At 40.0% G+C, this 27309-nt stretch overlaps 1 protein-coding gene across 2 annotated transcripts in view; it reads left to right on the forward strand.

Moving 5' to 3' along the window:
• Positions 1-27309, forward strand: part of plpp1a (phospholipid phosphatase 1a) — a 29775-nt gene that overhangs the window by 812 nt on the left and 1654 nt on the right. Inside the window, exons 2-5 of one of the 2 annotated variants that reach the window (XM_061876599.1) lie at positions 11844-11995; positions 16013-16293; positions 23115-23172; positions 26269-26445. In XM_061876599.1, the coding sequence (XP_061732583.1) occupies positions 11844-11995; positions 16013-16293; positions 23115-23172; positions 26269-26445 (668 nt within the window). Of the gene's footprint in view, positions 1-10496; positions 10652-11843; positions 11996-16012; positions 16294-23114; positions 23173-26268; positions 26446-27309 lie in introns of both variants that reach the window. The other variant, XM_061876598.1, reaches the window with a different exon arrangement.

A 27309-nucleotide genomic window follows, 5' to 3' on the forward strand; every position in this document is an offset into this window, starting at 1 on the left:
GCAATTTGCAAATTTAATCCATCCATCCATTTATTACCGCTTATTCCCTTTTGGGGTAGCGGGGGGCGCTGGCGTCTATCTCAGCTACAATCGGGCGGAAGGCGGCGTACACCCTGGACAAGTTGCCTTCTCATCACAGGGCCAACACAGATAGACAACATTCACACTCACGTTCACACACTAGGGCAGTGGTTCTTAACCTTGTTGGAGGTACCGAACCCCATTAGTTTCATATGCGCATTCACCGAACCCGTCTTGGTGAATTTTTTTTATTTTTTTTATTTTTTTATTCAAGACAAAGTTATGTGTTTTTGGTAACACTTTAGCATGGAGAACATATTCTAAGTAAAAAGACTTAATTTAGAGGTTTTTGGACACTAGGGCAGGGGTTGGGAACCTTTTTGGCTTAGAGAGCCCCAAAAGCCAAATATTTTAATATGTATTTCCGTAAGAGCCATATAATATTTTCCATCCATCCATTTCCTACCGCTTATTCCCTTTGTGGTCTGGGGGGCGCTGGTGCTTATCTCAGCTACAACATGGCCGAAGGTGGGGTACACCCTGGACAAGTCGCCACAAAGGGAATGAGCAGTAGAAAATGGATGGATGGATGAATACAACTAAATGCGTACATTTTAAAGTAAGATCAACATTTTTAGAGTATAATAAGTCTCTTATTCTTTTTAATAACATTGTTATTCTGAAGCTAACCAATAATAAATGAAATACTTCTAACCATTAATGCAAATTATTGAACAGGTGGTGTAGAAAATGGGTGGATGGATTAAATGCATGAGAATGTTTTATATTTTGAACATTATTTTTAACACTGTGATTACCAGCGGAATTATTCATTACTTATCGTGTTAAGCAATGTCAGCTAAGATTTATCTGAGAGCCAGATGCAGTCATCAAAAGAGCCACATCTGGCTCTAGAGCCATAGGTTCCCTACCCCTGCACTAGGGGAACATATTCTATTTGGTTAGGGTTAGGGTTAATAATGACTAGTTAAGAGCCAATATGTTACTAATTTGCATGTTAATAAGCAACTGATTATTGGTGAATATGTTCCCCATACTAAAGTGTTACCATGTTTTATTTTACACAAAATGAACCGTACATGAATATCACCTTGTTCAAAGAACAAAACCGACACTAAACTCACACTAGACTGCATAAACTCACAACAAATTACACACCTGCAAATCAGTGTTACTTCTGCTGTTGCCGTATCCGTAATACGCCAATAGGGAGAAGTTTTTATTGAGACGATGAGTCGGGTGTGTTTTGACCCCTGCCGAACCCCTGAGGCCGACTCACTGGACCCCTAGGGTTCGATCGAACACAGGTTAAGAACCACTGCACTAGGGCCAATTTAGTGTTGCCAATCAACCTATGCCCAGGTGCATGTCTTTGGAAGTGGGGGGAAGCCGGAGTACCCGGAAGGAACCCATGCATTCACGGGGAGAACATGCAAGCAAACTCCACACAGAAAGATCCCGAGCCTGGGATTGAACCCAGGACTGCAGGGCCTTCGTATTGTGAGGCAGACGCACTAACCCCTCTCCTACTGTGAAGCCCTGCAAATTTAATGTAAAATCAAATCAAATCAAATGTTTATTGGATTCATCACTATACAGTGTACATCCACGACTGAACTACTGACTAAACTACTACCACAACTTGGTTTACTATTTATATAATATAATAATGTAGGGTTACCTGGAACTTGGAATAGGCCACCCGGCCTGAATCCACACTTGGTAGTAGTTTGGTCATGGATGTACACTGTATGGTGATGAATCCAATAAACATTTGATTTGATTTGACATTAAATTTGCAAAATGCGGTTGCGCATTTTGCAAATTGCGCGCCATTGGTATTGTGCTTACAACAACAATTATTAGATCTCTTAGCATCATCGTTGAGTTAGAGTTTATTTTGAACATGCATGCATACAACATGATACATTACAATTTCCAGTTTCCCTATTCCAGTGTTTTTCAACCTTTTCTCAGTCAAGGCACTTTTTTTTTCATTGAGCAGGAAACTTAAAAAAATGAAAACCCAGCAGCCGATATTGACAATAAAAAGTCGTTCTTACAATTGTCGGATATTAATTGAAACCATAACCACCCATAACCTGACTCTCGCCAGATCATTGTAGTTGGCTGAGCTCCACACAAGGATCTGGGACTTACATAGGAGATGTATTTCAGAAGGCGGGGCCTTGAAAAAAAATATCATGGTATGTGATTGGATAAACCACTTGTCCCTTAGCTTCAATGACGTGCTGGGCGATGTGGCCTTTTTTTGCACTAGACACACCAATAAGCTTGTTTATAGATGTACAATAAAACTCCTGGCATGAAGTTGATATTTGTTATAGGGCTGGGCGATATGGCCTTTTTTTGATATCTCGATATTTTTAGGTCTTATCACGATATACGATATATGTTACGATATTTTGCCTTGGCCTTGAATGAACACTTGATGCATATGATCACAGCAGTATGATGATTCTATGTGTCTACATTAAAACATTCTTCTTCATACTGCATTAATATATGCTACTTTTAAACTTTCAGGCAGAGAGGTAAATCACAACTAAGTCAATTGACCAAAAGTGTATTTATTAAAGTTAAGCAATGGCACAAACATTCAAGTCATTTCCAAAACATAAAGTGCAAGATTGTCAGAGATATTTTAAGTGTCAAATAAAAATGAGCTGGATAATAGGAAATCGAATAGTATTCGTCCTTCACTATGTGGTAGGTTACGACAAACGTTATGAAATTCTCTTAATTCAGTAGTGAGTAACTTTTCAAATGATGCTACATATTAGCAGTAATGCTACTATTTATACCAACGCTTTTGCCCCACACTTGACAAATTACGGTTGTCTGTTCGACATATTCCCACTTGAAGCCGAACCACCGCCAGACGATGCTGGACCGCAGTGCCCAGAACTTTAAATATGCCAACATAGGAGCACACATGATAAGTGTGGCAGAATATTTAAAATTATTATACCTTTTTTATTGTATTATTTTATTTATTGTTTTTTTTTCTTTTAATTAGTGAACACTGAACACATGTTAGAAGTGCAAATGTTCAATGTTGAGATGTGCGTTTGAGAAAAAAACGGGGGAAGGATTGTAGTAAGCAGTAAAATAAAGTATATTTTTTTATCCGATCACTAGCAACTAATCAATAGATTACTCGATTACTAAAATAATCGATAGCTGCAGCCCTACTATGGCTTATGATGGGGGGAAAAGCATACGATTAGGATACAAATAAACCCGCAATATTATGAGGATACAGTGTTTATTTAATTATTTCAAGAAAGTCGTATTTATTTGAGAAAAAAGTAGCAGTTTTACAAAAAGGTATAAAGTAATTTTTCGCCCCAAAAATATTTGAAGGAGAATAAAGTTGTAATATGATACATAATACTGTTTAATTATGTCAACAAAGTTGTAATTTCAAAAAGGTTGTGATTTTAACTCAAGTATAAACATTAGAAGAAAAGGTGAAGTCACAATATTACCAGAAAAATGTTGTTATGACTAGCATAAAAGGTGAAGAGAAAAAGACCAACAGAATGTTATGAGCTAAACTAAATTGTACTTGAAAAGTTTTAGTTTGTAAGTTTATGACAACAAGGTTGCAATATTTAAAGAAAAACAAGTACATTTAAAAGACAAAATCATAAGTTACACAAAAAAAAGTCACTGTGGTATGAGGACAATAAAGTGGTAAGCAGAAGTTTGTCATTTTTAAAGTGAACTCTTACAAGAAAAGAGTCATACAAAACCCCAAACCAGTGAAGTCGGCACGTTGTGTAATTCATTAATGAAAACAGAATACAATGATTTGCAAATCCTTTTCAACTTATATTCAATTGAATAGACTGCAAAGACAAGATATTTAATGTTCGAACTAGGACGGGGCGATATATCGATATACGCGATATATCGCGGGTTTGTCTCCGTGCGATATAGAAAATGACTATATCGTAATATTCGAGTAGATGTTCTCACGCAGTTTTTTTTAGCTGCGGGCATTACACTACAGGCTCTCCTCGCTCTTTCCTGTGTCTCCTTCTCACAGATAAGCAGGCGCACATTCTTACATACGTCACATACTGTCACGTCATACGTCACATACGTATACGCTCTCGCCCATCAGAAAGGTAGCGGCGTGGCTAACGTTAGCTGTGATGCTAGCGGGTTGTTGCGAGAGAAAGAAGGTGCGAATCTCGTAACAAATGAAGGAAGAATTAATTCCCAAGAAAAACAGCACGGGGTCCATCATCTGGCGGTGGTTCGGCTTCAAGCGGGAATATGTCGAATAGACAACTTTAATTTGTCATGTGTGGGGCCCAAGCGTTGCTACGAAAAGTAGCATTACTGCTACTTTTGAAAAGTTACCTGCTAATAACTTTAATAAATACAGTTTTGGTAAATTGACTTAGTTGTGATTTCCTTCTCTGCATGAAAGTTGAAAGTAGCATATATATTAGTGCAGTATGAACAAGAATGTTTCAATGTAGACAGAAAATCACCATACTGCTATACGTATCCAGTGTTCATTCAAGGCTAAGGAAAAATTCAGAGAAATATATCGTATATCGCGATATGGCCTAAAAATATCGTGATATTAAAAAAAGGCAATATCGCCCAGCCCTAGTTCGAACTTAGAAACTAAATTTTTTTTACAAATAATCCATAACATAAAATTTAATGGCAGCAATACATTGCAAAAAGTTGGCACAGGGGCATTTTGACCACTGTGTTACATGGCCTTTCCTTTTAACAACACTCAGTAAACGTTTGGGAACTGAGGAGACCAATTTTTGAAGCTTTCAGGTGGAATTCACTCCCATTCCTGCTTGATGTACAGCTTTAAGTTGTTCAACAGTCCAGGGTCTCCTTTGTCGTATTTTACACTTCATAATGCGCCATACATTTTCCATTTTCAATGGAAGACAGGTCTGGACTACAGGGAGGCCAGTCTAGTACTCATACTCTTGTAACGCTGTTGTAGCATGTGCAGAATGTGGCTTGGCATTGTCTTGCTAAAATAATCAGAAAGCCGTTACTTGGATGGCAACATATGTTGCTCAGATGGCACCATGTGTTGCTCCAAAACCTGTATGATGTGTAAGTTACCCATGTCTTGGGCACTTATACACCCCCATACCATCACAGATGCTGGCTTTTGAACTATCACAGTCCGGATTGTTATTTTCCTCAATGGTCCGGAGGCCATGACGTCCATAGTTTCCAAAAACAATTTGAAATGTGGACTCGTCAGACCACAGAAAACTCTCCCATTTTGCATCAGTCCAACATAGATAAACTCAAGCCCATGAAGCTGGCAGCGTTTCTGTGTGTTGTTGATAAATGGCTTTTGCTTTGCATAGCAGAGTTTTAACTTGCACTTACAGATGTAGCGACGAACTGTAGCTACTGACCATGGTTTTCTGAAGTGTTCCTGAACCCATGCGGTGATATCCTTTACACACTGTTGTCGCTTTTTGATGCAGCACCGCCTGAGGGATCAAAGGTCACGTGCATTCAATGTTGGTTTTTGGCTTTGTGCAGTGATTTCTCCGGATTCCCTGAACCTTTAATGATATTACGGTCCGTAGAGGGTGAAATCCATAAATTCCTTGCAATAGCTCGTTGAGAAATGTTGTTCTTAAACTGTTTAACAATTTGCTCACGCATTTGTTCACAAAGTGGTGACCCTCGCCCCATCCTAGTTTGTGAATGACTGAGCATTTCATGGAAGCTGCTTTTATACCCAATCATGGCACCCACCTGTTCCCAATTAGCCTCTTCACCTGTGGGATGTCACAAATACGTGTTTGATGAGCATTCGTCAACTTTCTCAGTCGTTTATGCCACTTGTGCCAGCTTTTTTGCAGGCATCAAATTCCAAATGAGCCAATATTTGCAAAAAATATCAAAGTTTACCAGTTTGAATGTTATGTATTTTGTCTTTGCAGTCCATTCAATTAAATCTAAGTTGAAATACATTTGCAAATCATTGTATTCTGTTTTTATTTATGATTTAAACAACGTGCCAACTTCACTGGTATTGTGTTTTAAACATCAGGGTGAGAATGACTAGTAAAAAAATAATACATGTGTTATTATATGAAGACTATTACAGTTATTGTGATTTTGCATCTTTTTGCAATAACAACTACACATATATTCCTGTAGTAGTACTATTTCTTCTCACAAAACGACTACTTTTCTCTCCTCAGATTCTTTCTTTTCAATCCGGGATTAACATCTTAACTTGTTTGTACTTCAGTCTCAGTTCGGTGTCGAAAGAAAGATTACTTTTGTGCAAAAATCACAACAATATGCGGATAACACTTTGTTTAACATTGCCAAATGCTTTGCCTTTCTTTGGCTTTATGTTGTTGTCTTCGTTCATTCATTTAACAGTGTGGTTATTTTTATTGTGGCAGTACTTGCAGAGGTGTATCTTGCTGATAACTTTTATACAAGTTTCATTAATGAATGTCTATTGATTATTCACAATTGCTGTGTCATTATAAACCTTTTACTCTGATGAAGGTCTCAAAACAGCAGCAAGGTCGAGCAAAATCACATATTAGTTTAAAATCGGATTATGGTGTCTGTTTGCTGGATTGTGATTGATTGGCTGGACGGTGACTCATGCAGCCTTGGTATGTTGCTAAATTTACCACAACACTACGCATTGATTACTTAAGGCGTCATCGTACATTGCAACAAAGAAGGTTTATGTCTTTTTTGTTTGGGTGACTCATGACACAAACTCTCTCCTGCTCTCCACAATTGAATTACCACCAAACATCTGCTGCAGTCTTGTCTCTCCACACACACACACACACACACACACACATTGTCACACTGCGTGTAAACAAATGAAGAACCAAAGCATCATGTGAACAGTTCCTGCTCCTGCATAAGGTGAAGTGTAGTGATGCTACATTTGAAAAGTGGTGTGGTTCTTTTCTTGGCTGCCTCTGTTCCTCTCTTTAACATTTTGGTATTTCAGCTGCTGCAGCCAGTCAAGCACCAGCAGCTGAGACGACCTCGCACGACCGCCTGAGTGCTCTCTGACAATGTGTCACACGCTTCTGTTTTATGTTTTTTTACGGGTTTTACCACCCCAGGACACCTCAAACTGGCCAAACAAGCCGAGGAATCACAGTCACGTTACACTTGGACTATGGACCGTTCACACCTCCTTTCACAAAGGGCTTTCCTCGTGGTAATTTGTCTTTGGGGAGTGCTGAGTTTACACAAATACTACCTTTTAAAGAGGTCCTATTGTGCAAAACCAACTTTTGTTACCTGTTGGTACCGCTCAGTGGCCTAGTGGTTAGAGTGTCCGCTCTGAGTTCGCTGGGTCGTGAGTTTAAACCCCGGCCGAGTCATATCAAAGACTATAAAAATGGGACCCGTTACCTCCCTGCTTGGCACTCAACATCAAGGGTTGGAATTGGGGGTTGAATCACCAAATATTATTCCCGGGCGTGGCCACCGCTGCTGCTCACAGCTCCCCTCATAGGGGGTGAGGGTGATGGGTCAAATGCAGAGGATAATATCACCACACCAAGTGTGTGTGACTATCATTGGTACTTTTTTTTTTTTTACCTGTTTTGTGTATTTGGGATTTGCATTAGCGCCGAATATTTGAAAATCAAATCATGGCGGGGATATTTAAAAAACACTTTTGCTTCTTTCCAAACGAGCCGTTTGGAAATTGAGACAATTGTGACATTGCCATTAGTACTAAGGGTGTGGGAAAAAATGGATTCGATTTCGAATTGCGATTCTCACGTTGTGCGATTCAGAATCGATTCTCATTTTTAAAAAATCAATAAATATATATATTTTTTTAATCAATCCAACAAAACAATACACAACAATACCATAACATTGCAATCCAATTCCAAAACCAAACCTGACCCAGCAACACTCAGAACTGCAATAAACAGAGCAATTGAGAGGAGACACAAACAGGACACAGAACAAACCAAAAGTAGTGAGACAAAATTAATATTATCAACAACAGTATCAATATTAGTTATAATTTCAACACTGCAGTGATTAAAAATCCCTCATTGACATTATCACTAGTTAGACAATTATAAAAATAAAAAAAGAACAATAATACACTTGCATCTCATCAGCTTGACAACACACTGTGTCCTATATTTTCACAAAGATAAAATAAGTCATATTTTCTGGTTCATTTAATAGTTAAAACAAATTTACGTTATTGCAATCAGTTTATAAAACATTGTCCTTTACAATTATAAAAGCTTTTTACAAAAATCTACTACTCTTTTTGCATGTCAGCAGACTGGGGTAGATCCTGCTGAAATCCTATGTATTGAATGAATAGAGAATACTTTTGAATCGGGAAAACTCGTTTTTGAATTGAGAATCGTGTTGAATTTAAAAAAAAAAAATTGATTTTGAATCAAATCGGGTACCCAAGAATTGATATTGAATCGAATCGTGGGACACCCAAAGATTCACAGCCCTAATTAATACGTCAGCAAAGATCTCCATATGCGATAGAGGTTACCTGCAGAGCTTTGCGCTTGTCCTCCTTTTTTATTCAGTTGTAGTCCATAAGTTCCTTCTTTTTCTCTATCCCCTTGTTGTGGTGTAGACTGGCTCATACATGCATTCAAAAATCCCCCGCTTTTAGCGTATAGTTGTAACTTATATCTGCCAGTAGACTTGATACGGAAGCGCTAAAAATAACAACATGGCTGATGGGGAGAAGACGCAATCAAAGTGGAGGCACGTAAATAAGGCCGCCCACAAACGGTCAAAAAGTAGCATGAAGATTGTCTGTAAACCAAGATCAATGCAAGATTTTGACCAAATAACCAGATGTAGAAAAAAAATCCCAATCTTTAATGTGACAAGAAGACACCGGTTCACCTGAGCATAAATATTGCTTTTTAAAAAATGACGGCCACACTGATGTTTCTAAGTACATTCGTCAAAAATCTTTGTTTCCGTTTGAGAAAATTAACTACAAAAGAATGCTTCCAGGTGATACACTACAGGTACACCTCATTTGATATTTTCTAAATTTTGAATGTATTAAATGTAATCATGACTTGGCTTGTAATCCGCGGATATTCAGAAGTTATTCATGTTTTTACCGAATTGCTAACAATGTAAAATGATGTGTTTCCATCCATCCATCCTTTTTCTACCGCTTATTAATGGTCGCGGGGTGCGCTGGTACCTATCTCAGCTGCAATCTGGCGGAAGGCGGCATACACCCTGGACAAGTTGCCACCTCATCGCAGAATGATGTGTTCCCACAAAGCTAATTAAAGCATCACATTTATGTCATACACTAAAATCTACAAGATTCATAGTTAAAGGTATAGCCATCCCATTTGGAGTCAGATGATAATAGAACACCGGTGGAAAAATGAGGATACCTTGTGTATTTGTGTGAAGGCAGTTCTCACTTAAGCTTGTTCCAACGATGGCGGAAAGTCTTTCTCAACGCGCTTTGCACTCAGCTCCAACGCACAGTAGTAAGGTGGCGGAGTAGTCCATCCTCAATTCCGCATCAACCGTAGTGCTACCATTGGTGATCGTGATGCCTCCATGTTTAACTCAACCGCCTGCGTGTAATAACTGTGTTCACATTGTGAAGGTGTGTTCACATTGTGAATGTCTGGGAGGAATATGTGACTGGTGTGTAATGTCAGTGTTAATATACTATCCCGGTACTTGTGGTGCAAACACGGAGGCTGTTGTTTCTTACAAAGGCTGCCACAAAATATTTAACATGTTAAATTTTTTGGGCAGTTCTCCAAATTCATGGCGGATTAGTGACGGATGACCAGGGTTTGTGTACGGTGTCAACACGGACGGACGGCCTTTGGCGAATGGTGGAACCGCATTTAAATGTGTAAACGCCCTTTAAGCTAACTTTTCTAATCTCCTCTGAACCGTTGCACACAAGCAATTCTCAAAACATGCTTCCAACATGTTTTGCCTGTGCTATACAACATAGCACATGGTGGCCTTTTTAACCCCAAAGTTGGATCCCCAAAGTCAGATTGAATTGAAATTTCTCACACACCTCAACGCGTTCTACAATTTACTCACTCTATTGTCAAAATGCTCCTTTCTCGACTGACAAAGGGAGGAGTGGTATGTGAGATCTACTTGCCAATATATTACGTCGTTTCATTGATCTTTTATGTTTATCTCCACACCTTTAACGGTATGTGCAGATAAACACGGACAATCTCATTCAGTTTACAAGTAGCTAAAACGTGGATTTACGAAATTATTTAGAGTAACAGGAATGTTTTTTTTGCAATCAATGGACATTTCATCTACAGTGTGCTGACAAATCATAGTTTGAACTTAGCTATTGTTTGTCATTTTCTTTCTTTTTGACCCTCTTGCCTCCTCGATCTCATCCACAGGGGGCTTGCCTCTGGCGGCCTTCAACCTGGGTAAGATCCGTCCCTACCAGAGGGGCTTTTTCTGTAAAGACGACAGCATCAAGTACCCTTTCCACCACGGCACAATCTCCTCCACTGTGCTCTACACTGTGGGCTTCGCGCTGCCCATTAGCTGCGTAAGTAGTAGGAGTACCCCAAGGCAGGTGCAACGGTCCCCTGAATCTGTGTCGTATTGATCGCAGACTAGTGCATGTGTGTTACCACTTTGCTGGGAATGTGTGTTCTGGATTTGGGCGTGTGATGTGCGCAAACATTTGCCTTTAAGAAGGCTGTATTTACATTCATGTAGAATAAGTCAAATATGCAGAAAATTGCACACATTTGCAATAAGAATTTAAAATTGTACTAAACGCTCTCGTGAGACGCCACCAGTTTTTTTTATTTTTTATTGATGTTATTACAAAAGTGTGCCAATGATGACCCAGAGTAAAAACTGCGGCTCTAACCATAGAATTAGAAATGGTAGTTTTTGCAGGATACATGTAGCGTAGCGTACCGTAATGTAGTGAAATCAATAAAAACATAAGGACACAAATCGAAAATAAATGTTAACTGAAGGAGATTAGCATAACACCACCAGATCCACATCACAAGCAGCAGGTGTAAATTAACAAATTCAGTATCAGTTGTAATTCTTATCTCCATGGCGAGGATGTCCACTTAATAACAATGTAAATACGTCTGGATTGTTGCTTTGTCACAGTTCTTTCAAATTACTTTTGTGTTAATCTGCTATTTGAGTCACTGCTGTTGATCTTCTAAACAGATGAACAGTTGGTGGGCGGCGAGTGGCGATGCTCCGCTCCTCGAAATAGCCAAGAATGTTCTTTTGGAAGGGCGGCTGTTTTTGCATCTCCCTGCTGTCAGTTATATCGCTTTTATTTTTACGTTTATCTAATGTCTCATGCGGTGCCAAGATGATCCCCGACCGTTTCAAACCTTTGTCTTTGTGTATTTGAAATGTTCTCTTAACATTTAACCGGCCTCACAGTAGAAGGCGGCAGGGCTGATGGCGGGTTTTAGGAAATGGAAGGATTTCGCCTCGCTTTCGAGACACTACTGAACTAAAACCTGCCTGCCCTAATATGCCTCATCTGTCTGACGTTCATTCTCTTAACAACACCCTAATCACTAACATCAACTACTTCCTGAAGCTTCAGGAGGAATGCGACCCACCACCGCCTCTTGGAGGATGCAACCAACACAGTGTTGCATCATGGGTATTGGGGCATCAGAGGCACTGCTGACCTGACTTGATAACCAGTAACTGTTTTTTTTTGTCTCCCCTTTTCTCATTGCTTCTGCTAGCTGGACTCCCATTCGTAATACTCACTGCGCAACACAAACCTTTCCGCCGAGGCTTTTTCTGTAATGATGATTCAATCAAGTACCCGCTTAAAGAGGACACCATTTCCTATCAGTTGTTAGGAGGTGTCATGATTCCACTCACAGTGCTCACTGTAAGTGCATCCCTCTTTTTAGTTTCTTGCTGTTATCACCTGATTTTTTTTAATTTAAATGTTTTGCCTGTGAGCCTTTTTGTACGCTTCTTTTTTCCCCATCTTTGGCTGTTCCTTTAACGCTCTTAAGCATCACTGCCTTTTAACTCTACATTTGCTAACGGCACGTTAAAACCAACATGAATTCAGGGATAAAGGTAGTTATCGTGTTACGATACAGCGAACACTGAGTAGGTTGTAACTTGGGATGGGCATGATTTATCCATCTAATGCTAACAAATACTGTGTGAAATGTTTTTAAGTGGATTTATTAACGGAGTACAAAGTCAGTTCAGGTGTTTGCTGCCTACACGGAGTAAGTAATTGTGCAGTAGTCCCACTTTTACCGCGGTTAATTGATTTCCGCAAAGTCAAATTAATTTTTATAAATCAAATATTTTCAATAGTTAGAGGATAAAAAAACTTTTAATGACGTTCTTAATAAGTTAGCTGGAAAAGTAATAAAGCCCTCTAAACATGAAGTAACACACATATAGTAGGGGTGCACAGAAAATCGATTGACCACCAAATCGCATTCACCCCAATTCTAAATCGATTTAGAATTTGCAAAAATTGTTTAAAACATTTTTTTTCTTTTTTTAGTATTTTTTTTTATAAGAATCAATTTAAAAAAAAAAACAATTTTTTAGCCCATCTCTAGATTGCAAGAATGGGTTTGAATCAAAAATTGTGCTGCTAAGAAAATCGATTCTGAATGAAATTGTCACCCCAGGAATCGAATCGTTAAGTGCCCAAAATGTACACCCAGTCATTAGTCATCTTTACATTTAGTTCACCCAATATAGTAAATCTAGTGTACTAGGGGTGTAACGGTATGTGTATTTGTATTGAACCGTTTCGGTATGGGGGTTTCGGTTCGGTTCGGTTCGGAGGTGTACCGAACGACACGGACATATTAAGTAGCGCACTGCACGTTGTGTGAACAATGCACACCGAGGCACCATGAATTGATTTACGTGGACCCCGACTTAAACAAGTTGAAAAACTTATTCGGGTGTTACCATTTAGTGGTCAATTGTACGGAATATGTACTGTACTGTGCAATCTACTAATAAAAGTTTCAATCAATCAAAAAAACCACAATACACGGCATGCTAGCAACGACTGGGCTATGATAGACTGACCACACCTCCTCTTTTCACGGGGTATATCCTCTTTGCGAAGCTGTCCAGGTGGAGTTTCTTAAATGCCTCGAATGTCCGGTATTTTAAGTTAGGGTTGCGTGTATTTTCAATGTACATTCAGGGTTATGAAGGGGTTAAAAACAAAAACAAAAGTGGTGTGCACAGCAACATTCGTGAGGGAGCGGCAGAGATAGAGAGAGTGAGAGAGTTATGATAAATGCGCATGCGTCGCCAGGCTCTGCTTTTTACCCATAGATTTATCTTATTTTATTTTTTATTATCTATAGCAGGGGTGTCAAAAGTGTGCCCCGGAGGCCATTTGCGGCCCATGGCACATTCTAAAAATACCATTAAAATAAACAGAAACATAATCAAAAGTGAAATAAAAAAACTTAAAGGCTAAATGTAATTTAGGAAAAGTTGCAACGTTGACTAATAAAACAAAGCTGTTTTTTCCCTTCAAACTGTCATTGCTCAAAACATAATATTGAATCAAAATCAATGTTATTATGAATTATTGACCTATCCAAGTTTCCGATTACTTCACATCAAATATTCCACTAAGAAAAATATTTTTGGTGGAATATTTGGCAAATTTATTAAATAAATAATAAAAACATTTATGTTTTGTTGTTTTCTTACCGTACCGAAAATGAACCGAACCGTGACCTCTGAACCGAGGTACGTACCGAATCGAAATTTTTGTGTACCGTTACACCCCTATAGCGTACAATTACTTACCGGTAGGCTGGTAAATAGCGTCAGCCGGCCACTACAATGCGGCCAAGACGTGGAAATACTTTTGTCACAAAACAGGGCTTTCATGTGCTGAAACCACCGTTGTACGTTTTTCTGTACAAAGTTGGTCAAATTGACAGTCGTAGCTACCATTAACTTTGATGTTAGCATTCCGTGTTAGCTTTGTTGGTGTCGTTCCACATCAATCACATCAAAGCTGTGTTATTGATGTTGAAGATAAAGTGCATCAAAAGAGTTAAACACAACTTTGATCAGACAGTGGTTGGCTGATAGTTCATAGCAGTCTCAAGTAGCCTTCTCAGGTGCTGCGCCGGATGTCCGATGCTACGTCCATCAAAAGGTTGTTCTGCCAAACGTTTGATTGAATTTTGGCAGTGAAGATAGAGTATCATCAAGATTAACTGCTAGTTTAGGAGACATGACAGTTTGCTCCCCAGCCTCAGGACTCAGATTTAATAGCAGAAAAAAACACTTAAATCATGTCCGCCTTCTTAAATGAATAAAATCGACTCGTATCCAATAGTTCGTTTTTAATGATCCCAATCATCGATGCAGGGATTATCTGTAGATGCCCATTCAGAGTAATTTAAACAATGTTGCGATTCAAATGAAGCCATTTTGACCATATGGAGAGCAGGGTGTTCGAAGTGCGGCCCGGGGCCATTTTAAGGCCACAGCTCATTTTTTTTATTGGCCCACGTTGTAAAAGTTTAATGAATCCATTATTAAGTAGGTATATCAATATAAGACTAGGGCAGCATAGTGAAACAGGGGTTGGTGCATGTGCCTCACAAGTAAAATGTCCTGGGTTTGTTACCCGGGCTCGGGGTCATTCTGTGTGGAGTTTGCATGTTCTCCCCGTGAATGCGTGGGTTCGCCCAGGTACTCCGGTTTCCTCCCACCTCCAAAGACATGCACCTGTGGATAAGTTGATTGACCACACTAAATGGTCCCTAGTGTGTGAATGTGAGTGTGAATGTTGTCTGTCTATCTGTGTTGGCCCTGCGATGAGGTGGCGACTTGTCCAGGGTGTACACCGCCTTCCGCCCGAATGCAGCTGGGATAGACTCCAGCTACCCTTCCGACCCCGACAGGGACAAGCAGTAGAAAATGGATGGATTGATGGACATATAACACAACAGCTATATGCTTTGTCACACCTGTAACACAAAAGCTAAGATAACAATGGGATTTTTTTTCCAATTAGTTTAGCGTGTACTCCATCCATCCATCCATTTTCTACCGCTTATTCCCTTTCGGGGTCGCGGGGGGCGCTGGCGCCTATCTCAGCTACAATCGGGCGGAAGGCGGGGTACTCATGTACATCAAATTGGTTTTAGCATTTCCATCCATCCATTTCCTACCGCTTATTCCCTTTGGGGTCGCGGGGGGGCACTGGTGCCCAACTCAGCTACAATGGGGCGGAAGGCGGTGGGCACCCTGGACAAGTCGCCACCTCATCACAGTGCCAACACAGATAGAAAGACAACATTCACACTCACATTCACACACTAGGGACCATTTAGTGTTGCCAATCAACCTATCCCCAGGTGCATGTCTTTGGAAGTGGGAGGAAGCCGGAGTACCCGGAGGGAACCCACGCATTCACGGGGAGAACATGCAAACTCCACACAGAAAGATCCCGAGCCCGGGATTGAACCCTGACTACTCAGGACCTTTGTATTGTGAGGCAGACGCACTAACCCCTCTCCCACCGTGAAGCCCGGTTTTAGCATTTATTATGTACAAAGGGTATAAAAGTGGGCCCCCACGTTCTTTTATTTTTCAGTATGTGGCACTCTGTGGAAAAAGTTTGGACACCCCTGCTGTAGAGTAACCTGTTATTGAAGGGCTTTTATTTTTTAGCCACGTTTTTCAGCTAAAGTCAGTTAAACGCTACAAGATAAGGTGAGCTAAATGCTTCAGGTCTTTCTGTTTCGGTGTTGTCAATTCTCTACATGCTTTTTGTTTAAGTGGACATCCTCTCAGTCAACTGTCTTAACAATGTCAAATAGTCCATGTGTGATGAAACGTGGCAGACCTCTCATTCTGCCCTCTCTTTTCTTCACAACAGATGATCATTGGCGAGTGCCTCTGCGTTCATCTCAAGCGCCTCAAGTCCAAGTCGTCGTTCGGCAGTTATGTAGCTCGTGTGTACAAGGCGGTCGGCACCTTCCTCTTCGGCGCCGCCATGAGCCAGTCGCTGACGGACATCGCCAAGTACTCCATCGGCCGCCTCCGGCCGCACTTCCTGGACGTGTGTAAGCCTGACTGGAATAACATCAACTGTTCGGTGGGAGATTACGTGGAAAACTTCACCTGCAGCGGAGACCCCACCATGGTCAACGAGGGCAGGTGGGCTTGTTTTTATTGTTTTACTTTAACACATAGAGAAGGGGCAAAAGTCCAAAGTGCAAATGTTAAACACTCAGGATCCTTCCAATGAATGATTTACTAGCAATTTATATTACCAGCTGCTGGATGCCGACCACTTACGATACTTACAATGCAGCTACTGCCGTCGGTTGGAGTCAATAACAAAATATATAGTTTTCTCACAGCCACAGATGTTATTGCTGATGTTGTTGTTGTTGTTAAATCCGGGCTCATGCCTACAAATAAGCCTTAACTTGGTTAATGCACGAGTATCTTAAATCTTAGCCACCAACGTGTGCGTTGGCACAGATCCATCTACCACACACAATAGAATGGCGGTTGCACGGGCGCAAAAGCTATGTTTTCTTATTCCGTACACAGCGCCTCAAAAGGATGGAGAGCTGTCACCTGCCTGGGGCACAGAAGTTTAGGATTCAAACTGAAGCCTGAAAGTTTGCCACACCATAGTAGATGACACCATAGTACCTCCGATTTGTGGAGTGTGTTGTCGTCAGCCAAGTTTGCACTAGTTTCTAGGGCTGACCATGATGAGGTCGACAACCTAAACCCCCTTACTGTTGATGTTTTCTGACGTGGCTCAAATTACATACTGCGGGGCTTGTTTGCCTTTGTAGAGAAGTTACCATGAGACTAAAGTAGACATACCTGTTAAGTGAATAGTTAAGCGTAGCGTTTATGGCAGTTAGTTTCAGGATGTATTGTGATTACATGTTCTACAAGTTACAAATTTGGTATACATAAACATCTGTTTGAGTAACACATGAGATTTTAGCTAACAACCTATTTCAATACACTCCTTAGGTTTTGCATTTACCAAAACGCTTGTTGATAGGCGGAGTTCCCATGGACTCAATAATAACTTGCCCACAGGGGCAATCAAAACAATGGCCAATGCTGCTTGCCACACCCACTAGACTGAATGACCAACTAAGTAAGGACAGGACCCGGAAATTGATTGACAAACACCAAGGAAATTAGTAGAAATAATGATGTAGTAGGATTATTGTTACAGTGTTGTTGGGCTGGACCCCACAATGCAGAGACAGCAGACAAAGTACAGATAAAAACCCTTTTATTAGTATCGGGGAAACTAATGCACGTTGAGATACAAAGCAAAAATGATCTAGCAGGAGGCACCCTGATTGGCAACCAATGGAACAGCTAAGGGAACCAGCACTCAAACTTATTAGGTGGTGGAAAATTAAGGCAAATAGGAAGTGGGAACAGGAAATGAAAAAAAATATCTCGTTGAGGTGGTATTTTTTTAAATTTATATATAAAGAAACGCTCTATGCTGCACCATGGTTAGCTGGCTGCTGAGAGCTAACCACGCATTTCCTCCTTGATTCGAACTGGCATGTCCACGCTGTCTAAATGTATCCTATTATTCTATTGTAACAGGTAGACACGTCCCTCTAGCAGGGACAACCTCTCTGAGAGAAGTGTGCAATTGTCACATGCAGTCACATTGTCATTTATGCCGGCTTTGGAGTGGTGATGTTTTCGGATCCTGCAAGCTAGGAAAAGTTAACCTGCGTGGGAAGCGATGAAAAATCAAAGATTGAATGCTTTGAGTGATTAAAAAAAATGTTAAGTTAACTCGGGGGTCATTAACCCAAAATGTAGATAGAGCCACATTGGGCCAAAAATACAAAATACTAATCCGTCTGGAGCCACAAATAAGTGAAAAACTTTATATAAGTCTTATAATGAAGGTAACACATGATGTGTCTATATTAGCCCACTATCAAAATAACTGTGTGTGTTGCAGGCACAAATCTTCGTTGACAAAAATGTTGAAATGTAATATATTTATTTATTCTAAACATTTTTACAACATTGGAAAACAGACTTCTCAGAGGTTGAGATAATACCTGGTAATTACTGGCTTTGAAGGGCCAAAGGTATAGATGTGTGTGTCCAAGTTAAAGGAAACAGCAGGTTGTGTTCTACTAATGGATTTATTAGAGTCTTTGCAAGGTGGGTAACGTTTGCTGTGGTCTGGAACAACATGGCGCACTAACAACTGTCAATATTGCATACAGATAATGTGTCACGAGACATGCAAATATAAATTAAATACACAGAAGAATGAGTAAAGGAAATTAAATGAGCTCAACTATACCTACAAATGAGGCATAATGATGCAATATGTACATACAGCTAGCCTAAATAGCATGTTAGGATTGATTACCTTTTCATCATGCACTGACTAAATATGCCGGTTTAGCACTCTACACAAGTCAGTAACATCAACAATGCTCACTTTTGTGCATTCAAACACAGCATAAAATGTTTGGTGGACAAAATGAGAAAAAGAAAGCGTGGCATAAAACACGTCCTACTGTGGCAGCGTCGGAGAAAGTTGTACATGTAAACAAACTGTTGCTTCACAGTCCACAGAACTACGGTGAGTTCAAAGACCGCTGAAATTAGTCGGACAAAACGGCGCTCACCAAATACTCTCATCCGTGAAGCATAACACCAACATATTAAACAGTGTATTTTTTAACTATTAGGAAGGTGTGTGTAATGTTTGTCGTCCAACAGAAACCGTATTGAAAAAATATATATATATTTTTCCCCCATCTTTTTCCATTTTCGTATATTTTTTAATTTAGAGCCACGGGTTCCCGACCCTTGGGTTAACTAGTGAAGTGGTAAAGAGGATGAAAGAAGTTAGTAGATTGGGAAAAGAAGGCAATATCGTTGTGAACACGAGCGCTGTAACGCTGATGACCAATAGATGTGAAGTAAAGTGCTTTACATATTGAAACTCATTATCTACATCTTTAAACTACTGTACCAGTGTGGGAGGCACTGGAAGCAGGTGGGTCAAGTGTCTTGCCCAAGGACACAACGGCTGATCATGATTTTAATCAAGATTTAAAATACTAAACCCAGTAACTTGTACTATAGTTAGTTCTGCATGGATAAAGTTACCTAAAAAGTACTATAAAGCACGATCATTAATTTATTAAGATTATATTTAATACAAATATTCATATTATAATTTAACAAATGTGTAGCAGATAACATGAATGCAAGACTGACCTTACTAAGTGACTTACTAGTTCAACAAAATGTTTTGAGTTTTTGCAATTACAATATGTGTTTTCAAATATATGGTAGCCATCATATCTCATGTGTTCATGAATTGCCTTATAGTGAAGTAGTGAAAAGTTTTTCTCAAACCAGACAAAACGCTCAACTAATGAAATCAAATATGGATGTTTTGCAATGGCTAATATTGATATGGTGAAGATATGTGATCAACAAAACTATTAACTATTGATGCTGTGGTAGTGTCATGAAAAAGAGGTGTGGCTTTCAGTTTATATAGTATCTAATGCATACAGATTCTGTAAAATGCAAGAAAACATAGCAATGGTTTCTATGTAGGAAATACATTCCAAAGCATATTAAAAAAACATTATAGTAAAATCTGATATTTTTCAATTCCTGTTTTTCTTTGCCTCATTGGTAATAACTCTCATCAGACCTTGACAATTATAAATGAAAAATAGACCATCCATGGTAAATAGCTCAATAGTCAAGGCTTCTGCTGTATGTATGCTGGACCGTGACCCAATTTTACAGAAAAAAGGTCAAATATCCTGGAAAAGGTAAAGTTATCCCGGAAAATTATTCATATTTCTCCTGCCTTGTGAGCGTCTACAAACTGGTTAAAAGTTGTGTTGTCACCTTATCTTCTTGGCAACACTAAGCCACAGCACTTCTGCTGCAAGCCGGGGGCAGGGCCCCACGTGACGCCATCAGCTAATCACATGTGGATTTCCGTTTGGAGCAGTTCTGCCAACCAATGCTTCCTATCGACTTTGTTGCTATATGTAGCAACTTTTCAGACCAAACCAACAACTGTAAGGTGATTGATTGGTTAATAAGCGAGGTGTTCCTCTGCTGAGTGACAGGCGGAGGAGACTTTTACTTAGTCTTTGGGGGCGTAGAGATGCAACATTTCTGATTTCCCAGAGTAGGGCCTTCCAGGTAATTAAGTAACAGCTCATTTATTGTCTAACAACAGAATAAAATAAGTGAATGACAACCACTTTAGTGTAGAAGTACACATACAGAAAGCACAGAAGAATAAATTAGGCCTGGAAAAGGGTGTAGTGTTATCTCCGGGTTGGGGAGGAGACCCTGCCCCAAGTGGAGGAGTTCAAGTACCTAGGAGTTTTGTTCACGAGTGAGGGAAGAATGGATCGTAAGATCGACAGGCGGATCGGTGCGGCGTCTTCAGTAATGCGGACGCTGTATTGATCCGTTGTGGTGAAGAAGGAGCTGAGCCGGAAGGCAAAGCTCTCAATTTACTGGTCCATCTACGTTCCCATCCTCACCTATGGTCATGAGCTTTGGGTTATGACCGAAAGGACAAGATCACGGGTACAAGCGGCCGAAATTCTTCTCACCCTATTTCCCTGCCATCCGGGAGGAGCTCACAGTAAAGCCGCTGCTCCTCCACATCGAGAGGAGGCAAATGAGGTGGTTTGGGCATTTGGTCAGGATACCACCCGAACGCCTCCGTAGGCAGGTGTTTCGGGCACATCCAACCGGTAGGAGGCCACGGGGAAGACCCAGGACACGTTCGGAAGACTATGTCTGGGAACGCCTCGGGATCCCCCGGGAGGAGCTGGATGAAGTGGCTGGGGAGAGGAAAGTCTGGGCTTCCCTGCTTAGGCTGCTGCCCACGGGACCCGACCGCGGATAAGCGTAAAAAGATGGATGGTGTCAACTTAAGCTCATGAACTTCCCAACGAAAAGGAATGAGAACACCTCAACTTTGACATGTTAATTTCTAATTTCCTGCTAGCATAAATCAGTGGGATTTAAAATGACCAAATTAGCATAATAGCCAACACAACAAATGTAATTGGAAAGGCCTGACAGGTTGATGAAACTGTCAGTAAGTCTAAAAAATGTTCTGGAAAATCATTTCAGAGGAAGAGTTTGAACCCTGATCAGCTGACATGTAAAATAACAATCACAAACCGAGCACATGCATAACAAGTATTTATTTTCCTTTCAACTTACATTTGTTTATGGCACAGCTCCACTCCTTTTAATGGATTCAAAAAGTCATTTGTGAGATGGCTATACAGAGCGTTTAAAGTGGACCTTGGGGAAATGTGGAGGAAATGTGTTATCAGCACGGAACAGAAGGAAGTGGTCCCTGGCAAGAGGATGTGAAGCTTGTACTACTCCTTCTTGCTCCTTTCTCTCCAATATCTGTTCAAAATTAAAGTTAAGTGCAGAATGAAGCAGGAGAGAGAAATGAAAGGCACAAATGGCCACTTAGACTTATCAACATTTCCAGGGCGTGGCCACCTGCGGGTTATCTGGAGTCAAAACATCAGCTGATTAGCGCCACTTACACAAAATGTGCACGATTGAAGGTCACGTGTGTTTATGCAGGCGGTGGAAGATCTTCTTACTCCTGCGCCTCCTTGTCACTGCCCAGCAGGGAGGAGGCCAACATTCTTCTTGTATGGGATTGAGCTTTTCCGGAATGTCGGTCAGCTTCCGATTTTGTGCAGATTTCAATGCAAATTTTCACACAGGAAATCCAGGAAATAGAAATGATATAAATACATCTGATTTGAATTGTCCCTTTTTCTCAGGAGACCTCAAAGGGCTATAGGTTAAAAAGAATATTAGAAAAACAAATAGTAAAAAGGCGAAATAAAACGAGCAGTTTAATGGAAAATAAAAGCAAATCAGAAAATATGTTTCCAGAGTAAAAGTATGCTTCCTTTTGATAGATGGTCTAACTTTTACCATCATAAACCCCTAATTAACTACACACACATGTTCTTAGTGACATTCTAACTAAAGGTGCACAAAAAACTCATAAATTCATAAGTTAAACAATCTGTTTGAAAAAAATGTTTTTAAGAATCAATTTTTAAGAACAATTTTTTAGGTCATCTCCATGTAAACTGAATGAGCTTTAAAAACCTGTACCGTGTTTTGAAAAAGTTCAAATGATATACCAAATTATACATTGCAAGATTCAGTTTAAATCCCCCCAGGAATTGGAATTGGATCAATTTGTTAAGTAGCTCGAATTGTAACATACTAAACAGTCATACAAGTGTAATAAGAAGTTAGCTTTTTTCTACTAATAAGATTTTTAATAGTCAGGTGAAGAAAGTGAAGATTTTATTTACTTTCAACTTATAAGTTTTGGTTAGTACTAAACCCTCTGAAAAAGCCAAAGAAAATTTCGTTTTTGTGGGACTTTTCTATGAAGTTACAAAAATCGAAAGAAGATCTCCACATGGCAGCAAATACAAAAGTAACAGTATGTGTGCTATATAAACTTTGTTAATCCTTTAAAAGGAAGGAAGTCAATTACATTTCAAGAAATGAATGGGCACACAAAAAAGCATGTTGTGTAAAACTGACAGGAACTTGCCGATTTTGTTTTAAAAGGCCATCTTTTAGAAGTGTAGGGGGGATTTTAGATCACCAGCAGTTTTATAAGTTCATGACAAAAGGATGGATGTTTTGTTTGCATGTGATACAATTTACCCCCAACTTTCCTTACTTCGCTTAAATCATATTATTTGTCATGAATTCCTACAGAAAGTATCCAACATTTCTTGGCTAAACGTCCTACGGAAAAGTTTCCAGAGAGAATAAGCAGCAATGTTTTGATGAGGAACATTGTTGTCTTCCTAAAGTTCAACATGACATTAGAAATAATCTAATAATTAGATGATACAAAATAAATCATATTGATTGTTCTTCCCTTGCAGGTTGTCCTTCTACTCGGGCCACTCATCATTCTCCATGTACTGCATGTTGTTCCTGGCGGTACGTACCCCCTATACTTTGTCTTTACTGCTCTACTCACCTTTTTTACTACACACAGGAGCTTTTTTTAACACTCCTTAGTGTTGAACTCGTGCATGATGGAGACAGGCCTTGTTGTTGTTGTTGCTCCAAACACTATTTCAAGTTAAAGTACCCATGATTGTCACACACACACACAATAGGGATAGCACAATTATTCTCTGCATTTGACCCATCACCCTTGATCAACCCCTGGGAGGTGAGGGGAGCAGTGAGGAGCAGCAGTGGCCGCGCCCGGGAATCATTTTTGTGATTTAACCCCCAATTCCAAGCCTTGATGCTGAGTGCCAAGCAGGGAGTAAAGTGTTGTCCCAATGGAACATGACATCCTGCTGACTCAGGCATGTCATTTTCTGACATAATTTTTCTATGATGCTACATCATTTCTTTTCTTCATCAACAAAAAGTAGAGATGCTCGATATTGGGAAAAAAAACAGCACTTAACACGAAAAAACGGCACTAACAAATTAGATTGAGGCTAACTGTTGCTAACTCTGAATGGTGCAAGCATTAATGTTCCATGGCTAGAACTCGCTGGTTATGAAGAGAAATATATTTTTAAGTTTATAACTTTGTTTCATTTGATTGAATGATTGAACTATTTTTATGTTAGTCCATTGTTTAGTTCACCTCCAGGAACAATGCCACTTTGCCATGATTCCTCCATAGAGCAGGTAAAGGTACCTCATGTGTAACTTCCTGATATACAGTGGGGCAAAAAAGTATTTAGTCAGCCACCGATTGTACAAGTTCTCCCACTTAAAATGATGACAGAGGTCTGTAATTTTCATCATAGGTACACTTCAACTGTGAGAGACAGAATGTAAAAAAAAAAGTCAAGGAATTCACATTGTAGGAATTTTAAAGAATTTATTTGTAAATTATGGTGGAAAATAAGTATTGGGTCAACCATTCAAAGCTCTCACTGATGGAATGAGGTTTTGGCTCAAAATCTCACGATACATGGCCCCATTCATTCTTTCCTTAACACGGATCAATCGTCCTGTCCCCTTAGCAGAAAAACAGCCCCAAAGTGTGATGTTTCCACCCCCATGCTTCACAGTATGTATGGTGTTCTTGGGATGCAACTCAGTATTCTTCTTCCTCCAAACACGACGAGTTGAGTTTATACCAAAATGGAAACATGGATGATACAGCAGAGGATTGGGAAAATGTCATGTGGTCAGATGAAACCAAAATAGAACTTTTTGGTATAAACTCAACTTGTCGTGTTTGGAGGAAGAAGAATACTGAGTTGCATCCCAAGAACACCAAACCTACTGTGAAGCATGGGGGTGGAAATATAATGCTTTGGGGCTGTTTTTCTGCTAAGGGGACAGGACTGCTAAGGGGTTGGTGGGGGGGGGGGGGTTTGGTGGTAGCGGGGAGTGTATATTGTTGCATCCCGGAAGAGTTAGTGCTGCAAGGGGTTCTGGTATTTCTTCCGTTGTGTTTATGTTGTGTTACGGTGCGGATGTTCTCCCGAAATGTGTTTGTCATTCTTGTTTTTTGTGGCGCATATTTGTAACAGTGTTAAAGTTGTTTATACGGTCACCCTCAGTGTGACCTGTATGGCTGTTGACCAAGTATGCATTGCATTCACTTAAGTGTGTGTAGAAACCGCATGTAATATGTGACTGGGCCGGCACGCTGTTTGCATGGAGGAAAAGCAGATGTGACCACTGGTTGTAGAGGACGCTATAGGCCCCCAATGTTGTTGTCTGGGTGGAAATCGGGAGAAATTTGGGAGAATGGTTGCCCCGGGACATTTTCGGGAGGGGCACTGAAATTTGGGAGTCTCCCGGGAAAATCGGGAGGCTTGGCAAGTATGATGAGGAGCAAAGTGAGAAATATTTGATTATATTTATTTGTATCTTCTTTTATCAGTAGATTGCACAGTTCAGTACATATTCTGTACAATTGACCACCAAATGATAACACCCGAATAAGTTTTTCAACTTGTTTAAGTCGGGGTCCACGTTAATCAATTCATGTTACAAATATATACTATCAGCATAATACAGTCATCACACAAGTTAATCATCATAGTATATACATTCAATTATTTACATTATTTACAATCCAGGGGGTGGGATGAGGAGTTTTGGTTGATATCAGAACTTCAGTCATCAACAATTGCATCATCAGAGAAATGGACATTGAAACAGTGTAGGTCTTATTTAGTAGGATATGTACAGCCGGCAGAGAACATAGTGAGTTCACATAGCATAAGAACAAGTAAATACATTAGAAGTACATTTGATTATTTACATTAGGTTATTTATAATCCAGAGAGATGGGATGTGAATGGAGGAGGGTATTAGTAAAAGGTTGTTGTTGCCTGGAGGTGTTGTTTTAGAGCAGTTTTGAAGGAATATAGAGATGCACTTACTTTTACACCTGTTGGGAGTGCATTCCACATTGATGTGGCATAGAAAGAGAATGAGTTAAGTCCTTTGTTAGATAGGAATCTGGGTTTAACGTGGTTTGTGGAGCTCCCCCTGGTGTTGTGGTTATGGCGGTCATTTACGTTAAGGAAGTAGTTTGACATGTACTTCGGTATCAAGGAGGTGTAGCGGATTGTATAGATCACAATTGGACATGCATAACTTATATTAAACATGTCCGCTTATTTCATTTTGTAACTGGATTCAATAAAATGTTATTCAGGGTGTCTAAAATCTTGACTGTACAGTTTCTATTAAAAGCTTTATACAAAGTTGTGTGACGGTAAGAAAAGCTCTGAGGGGGTTGCCTGTATTGTCGTGTTCAGACTGCATTGTGGTGTAAAAACAGTTGTACTGTACATTATGTTTCTGTGTCAGCTGGGGTACATTTGTGCAATACAAAGCAGGTTGAAGCGCTGCAAGTCTGGTTAAAGTGTGTGGCCCTCCACTGCGTGTGTTGATGCTTAGAAAAAGAGGACGTTTGCTGAAACAGGAAGAACTTGATCATCTGGTCTTCGGTAAAAGTGGAAATGTGAATCAATGCGTGTAACCACACTGTCTGGTCTGCATTTTAGTACTCTTCTAAAATCTGTGATGTTTATCTGGCAGCTGTACCTGCAGGCTCGTCTGCAGGTGGACTGGGCCCGCCTGCTGAGACCAACCCTCCAGTTTTTCCTCATCGCCGCCTCCGTGTACACCTGCTTGTCCAGGGTGTCCGACTACAAGCACCACTGGAGCGACGTGCTGGCCGGCCTCCTGCAGGGGGCGCTCATGGCCATTCTGGTGGTGGGTTTCTTGTCAACAAAACTTTTTTTTTTAGATCGTAAAACCTTCCTAAAGTATTCCATTTGGAGTTCAACCATCACTGGAGTTCTGAATCTTAGAGGAAAAACCAACTCCAAAAGCGTGGTTGGATTTTTGTGAATGCCATCGCTGGTCATGGTGTGATGACAACCAAGGTTGTATTGTTGCTGGCATTCACACACTTTCCATTTTTACCAGATTAAGAACGTATCATTTTGGAAGTTCCAAAGTCAGTAAAAGTGTGAAATATGGCAGCACAGCTTAGCATGAAAATGCTAGTTCCATTGCTCAAAAGCACCTTTTTGAAAATATTTGTCATTTCCTTACAACCATTTGATTGTATTTTAATCACTGTTCATTCAGTCATTGGTCAGACTGTTTATACGGTCTTAGGAAAGTTTTTTAGGGACTGTTCAGTCTTTGGCCAGTTTTTGTGACTTAACTTATCCTTTTTTTAAATTTTGTCCAATTAGTTATTTGCCAGTCTTTCTGTAACAGCTCATAGTCAATGGCCATGTTTTCTTGTTACTGTTCATACACTCGTCCAGTTTTTTATTGTTTGTTTATAGTCATTTGCCAGTCTTTTAGTCACTGCTCTTAGCCAGGTTTGTCTTCTGACTGTTCAGTCATTGGACATTTTTTTGTGACTGCTCAAACAGTCATTGGCCAGTTTTTTTGTAACTACCCATCAATTTTAGTAACTTATCCTTTTTTTTTTTTTTTAAATATTGTCCGAACAGTCATTTGCCAGTCTTTCTGTAACGACTCATACAGTCATTGGCCAGGTTTTTCTTGAGACTGTTCAGTCATTGGACATTTTTTGGGGACTGCTCAGTCATCTGCCAG

This window comes from Nerophis ophidion, linkage group LG17 (genome assembly GCF_033978795.1).
Source record: "Nerophis ophidion isolate RoL-2023_Sa linkage group LG17, RoL_Noph_v1.0, whole genome shotgun sequence".
NCBI lineage: Eukaryota > Metazoa > Chordata > Actinopteri > Syngnathiformes > Syngnathidae > Nerophis > Nerophis ophidion.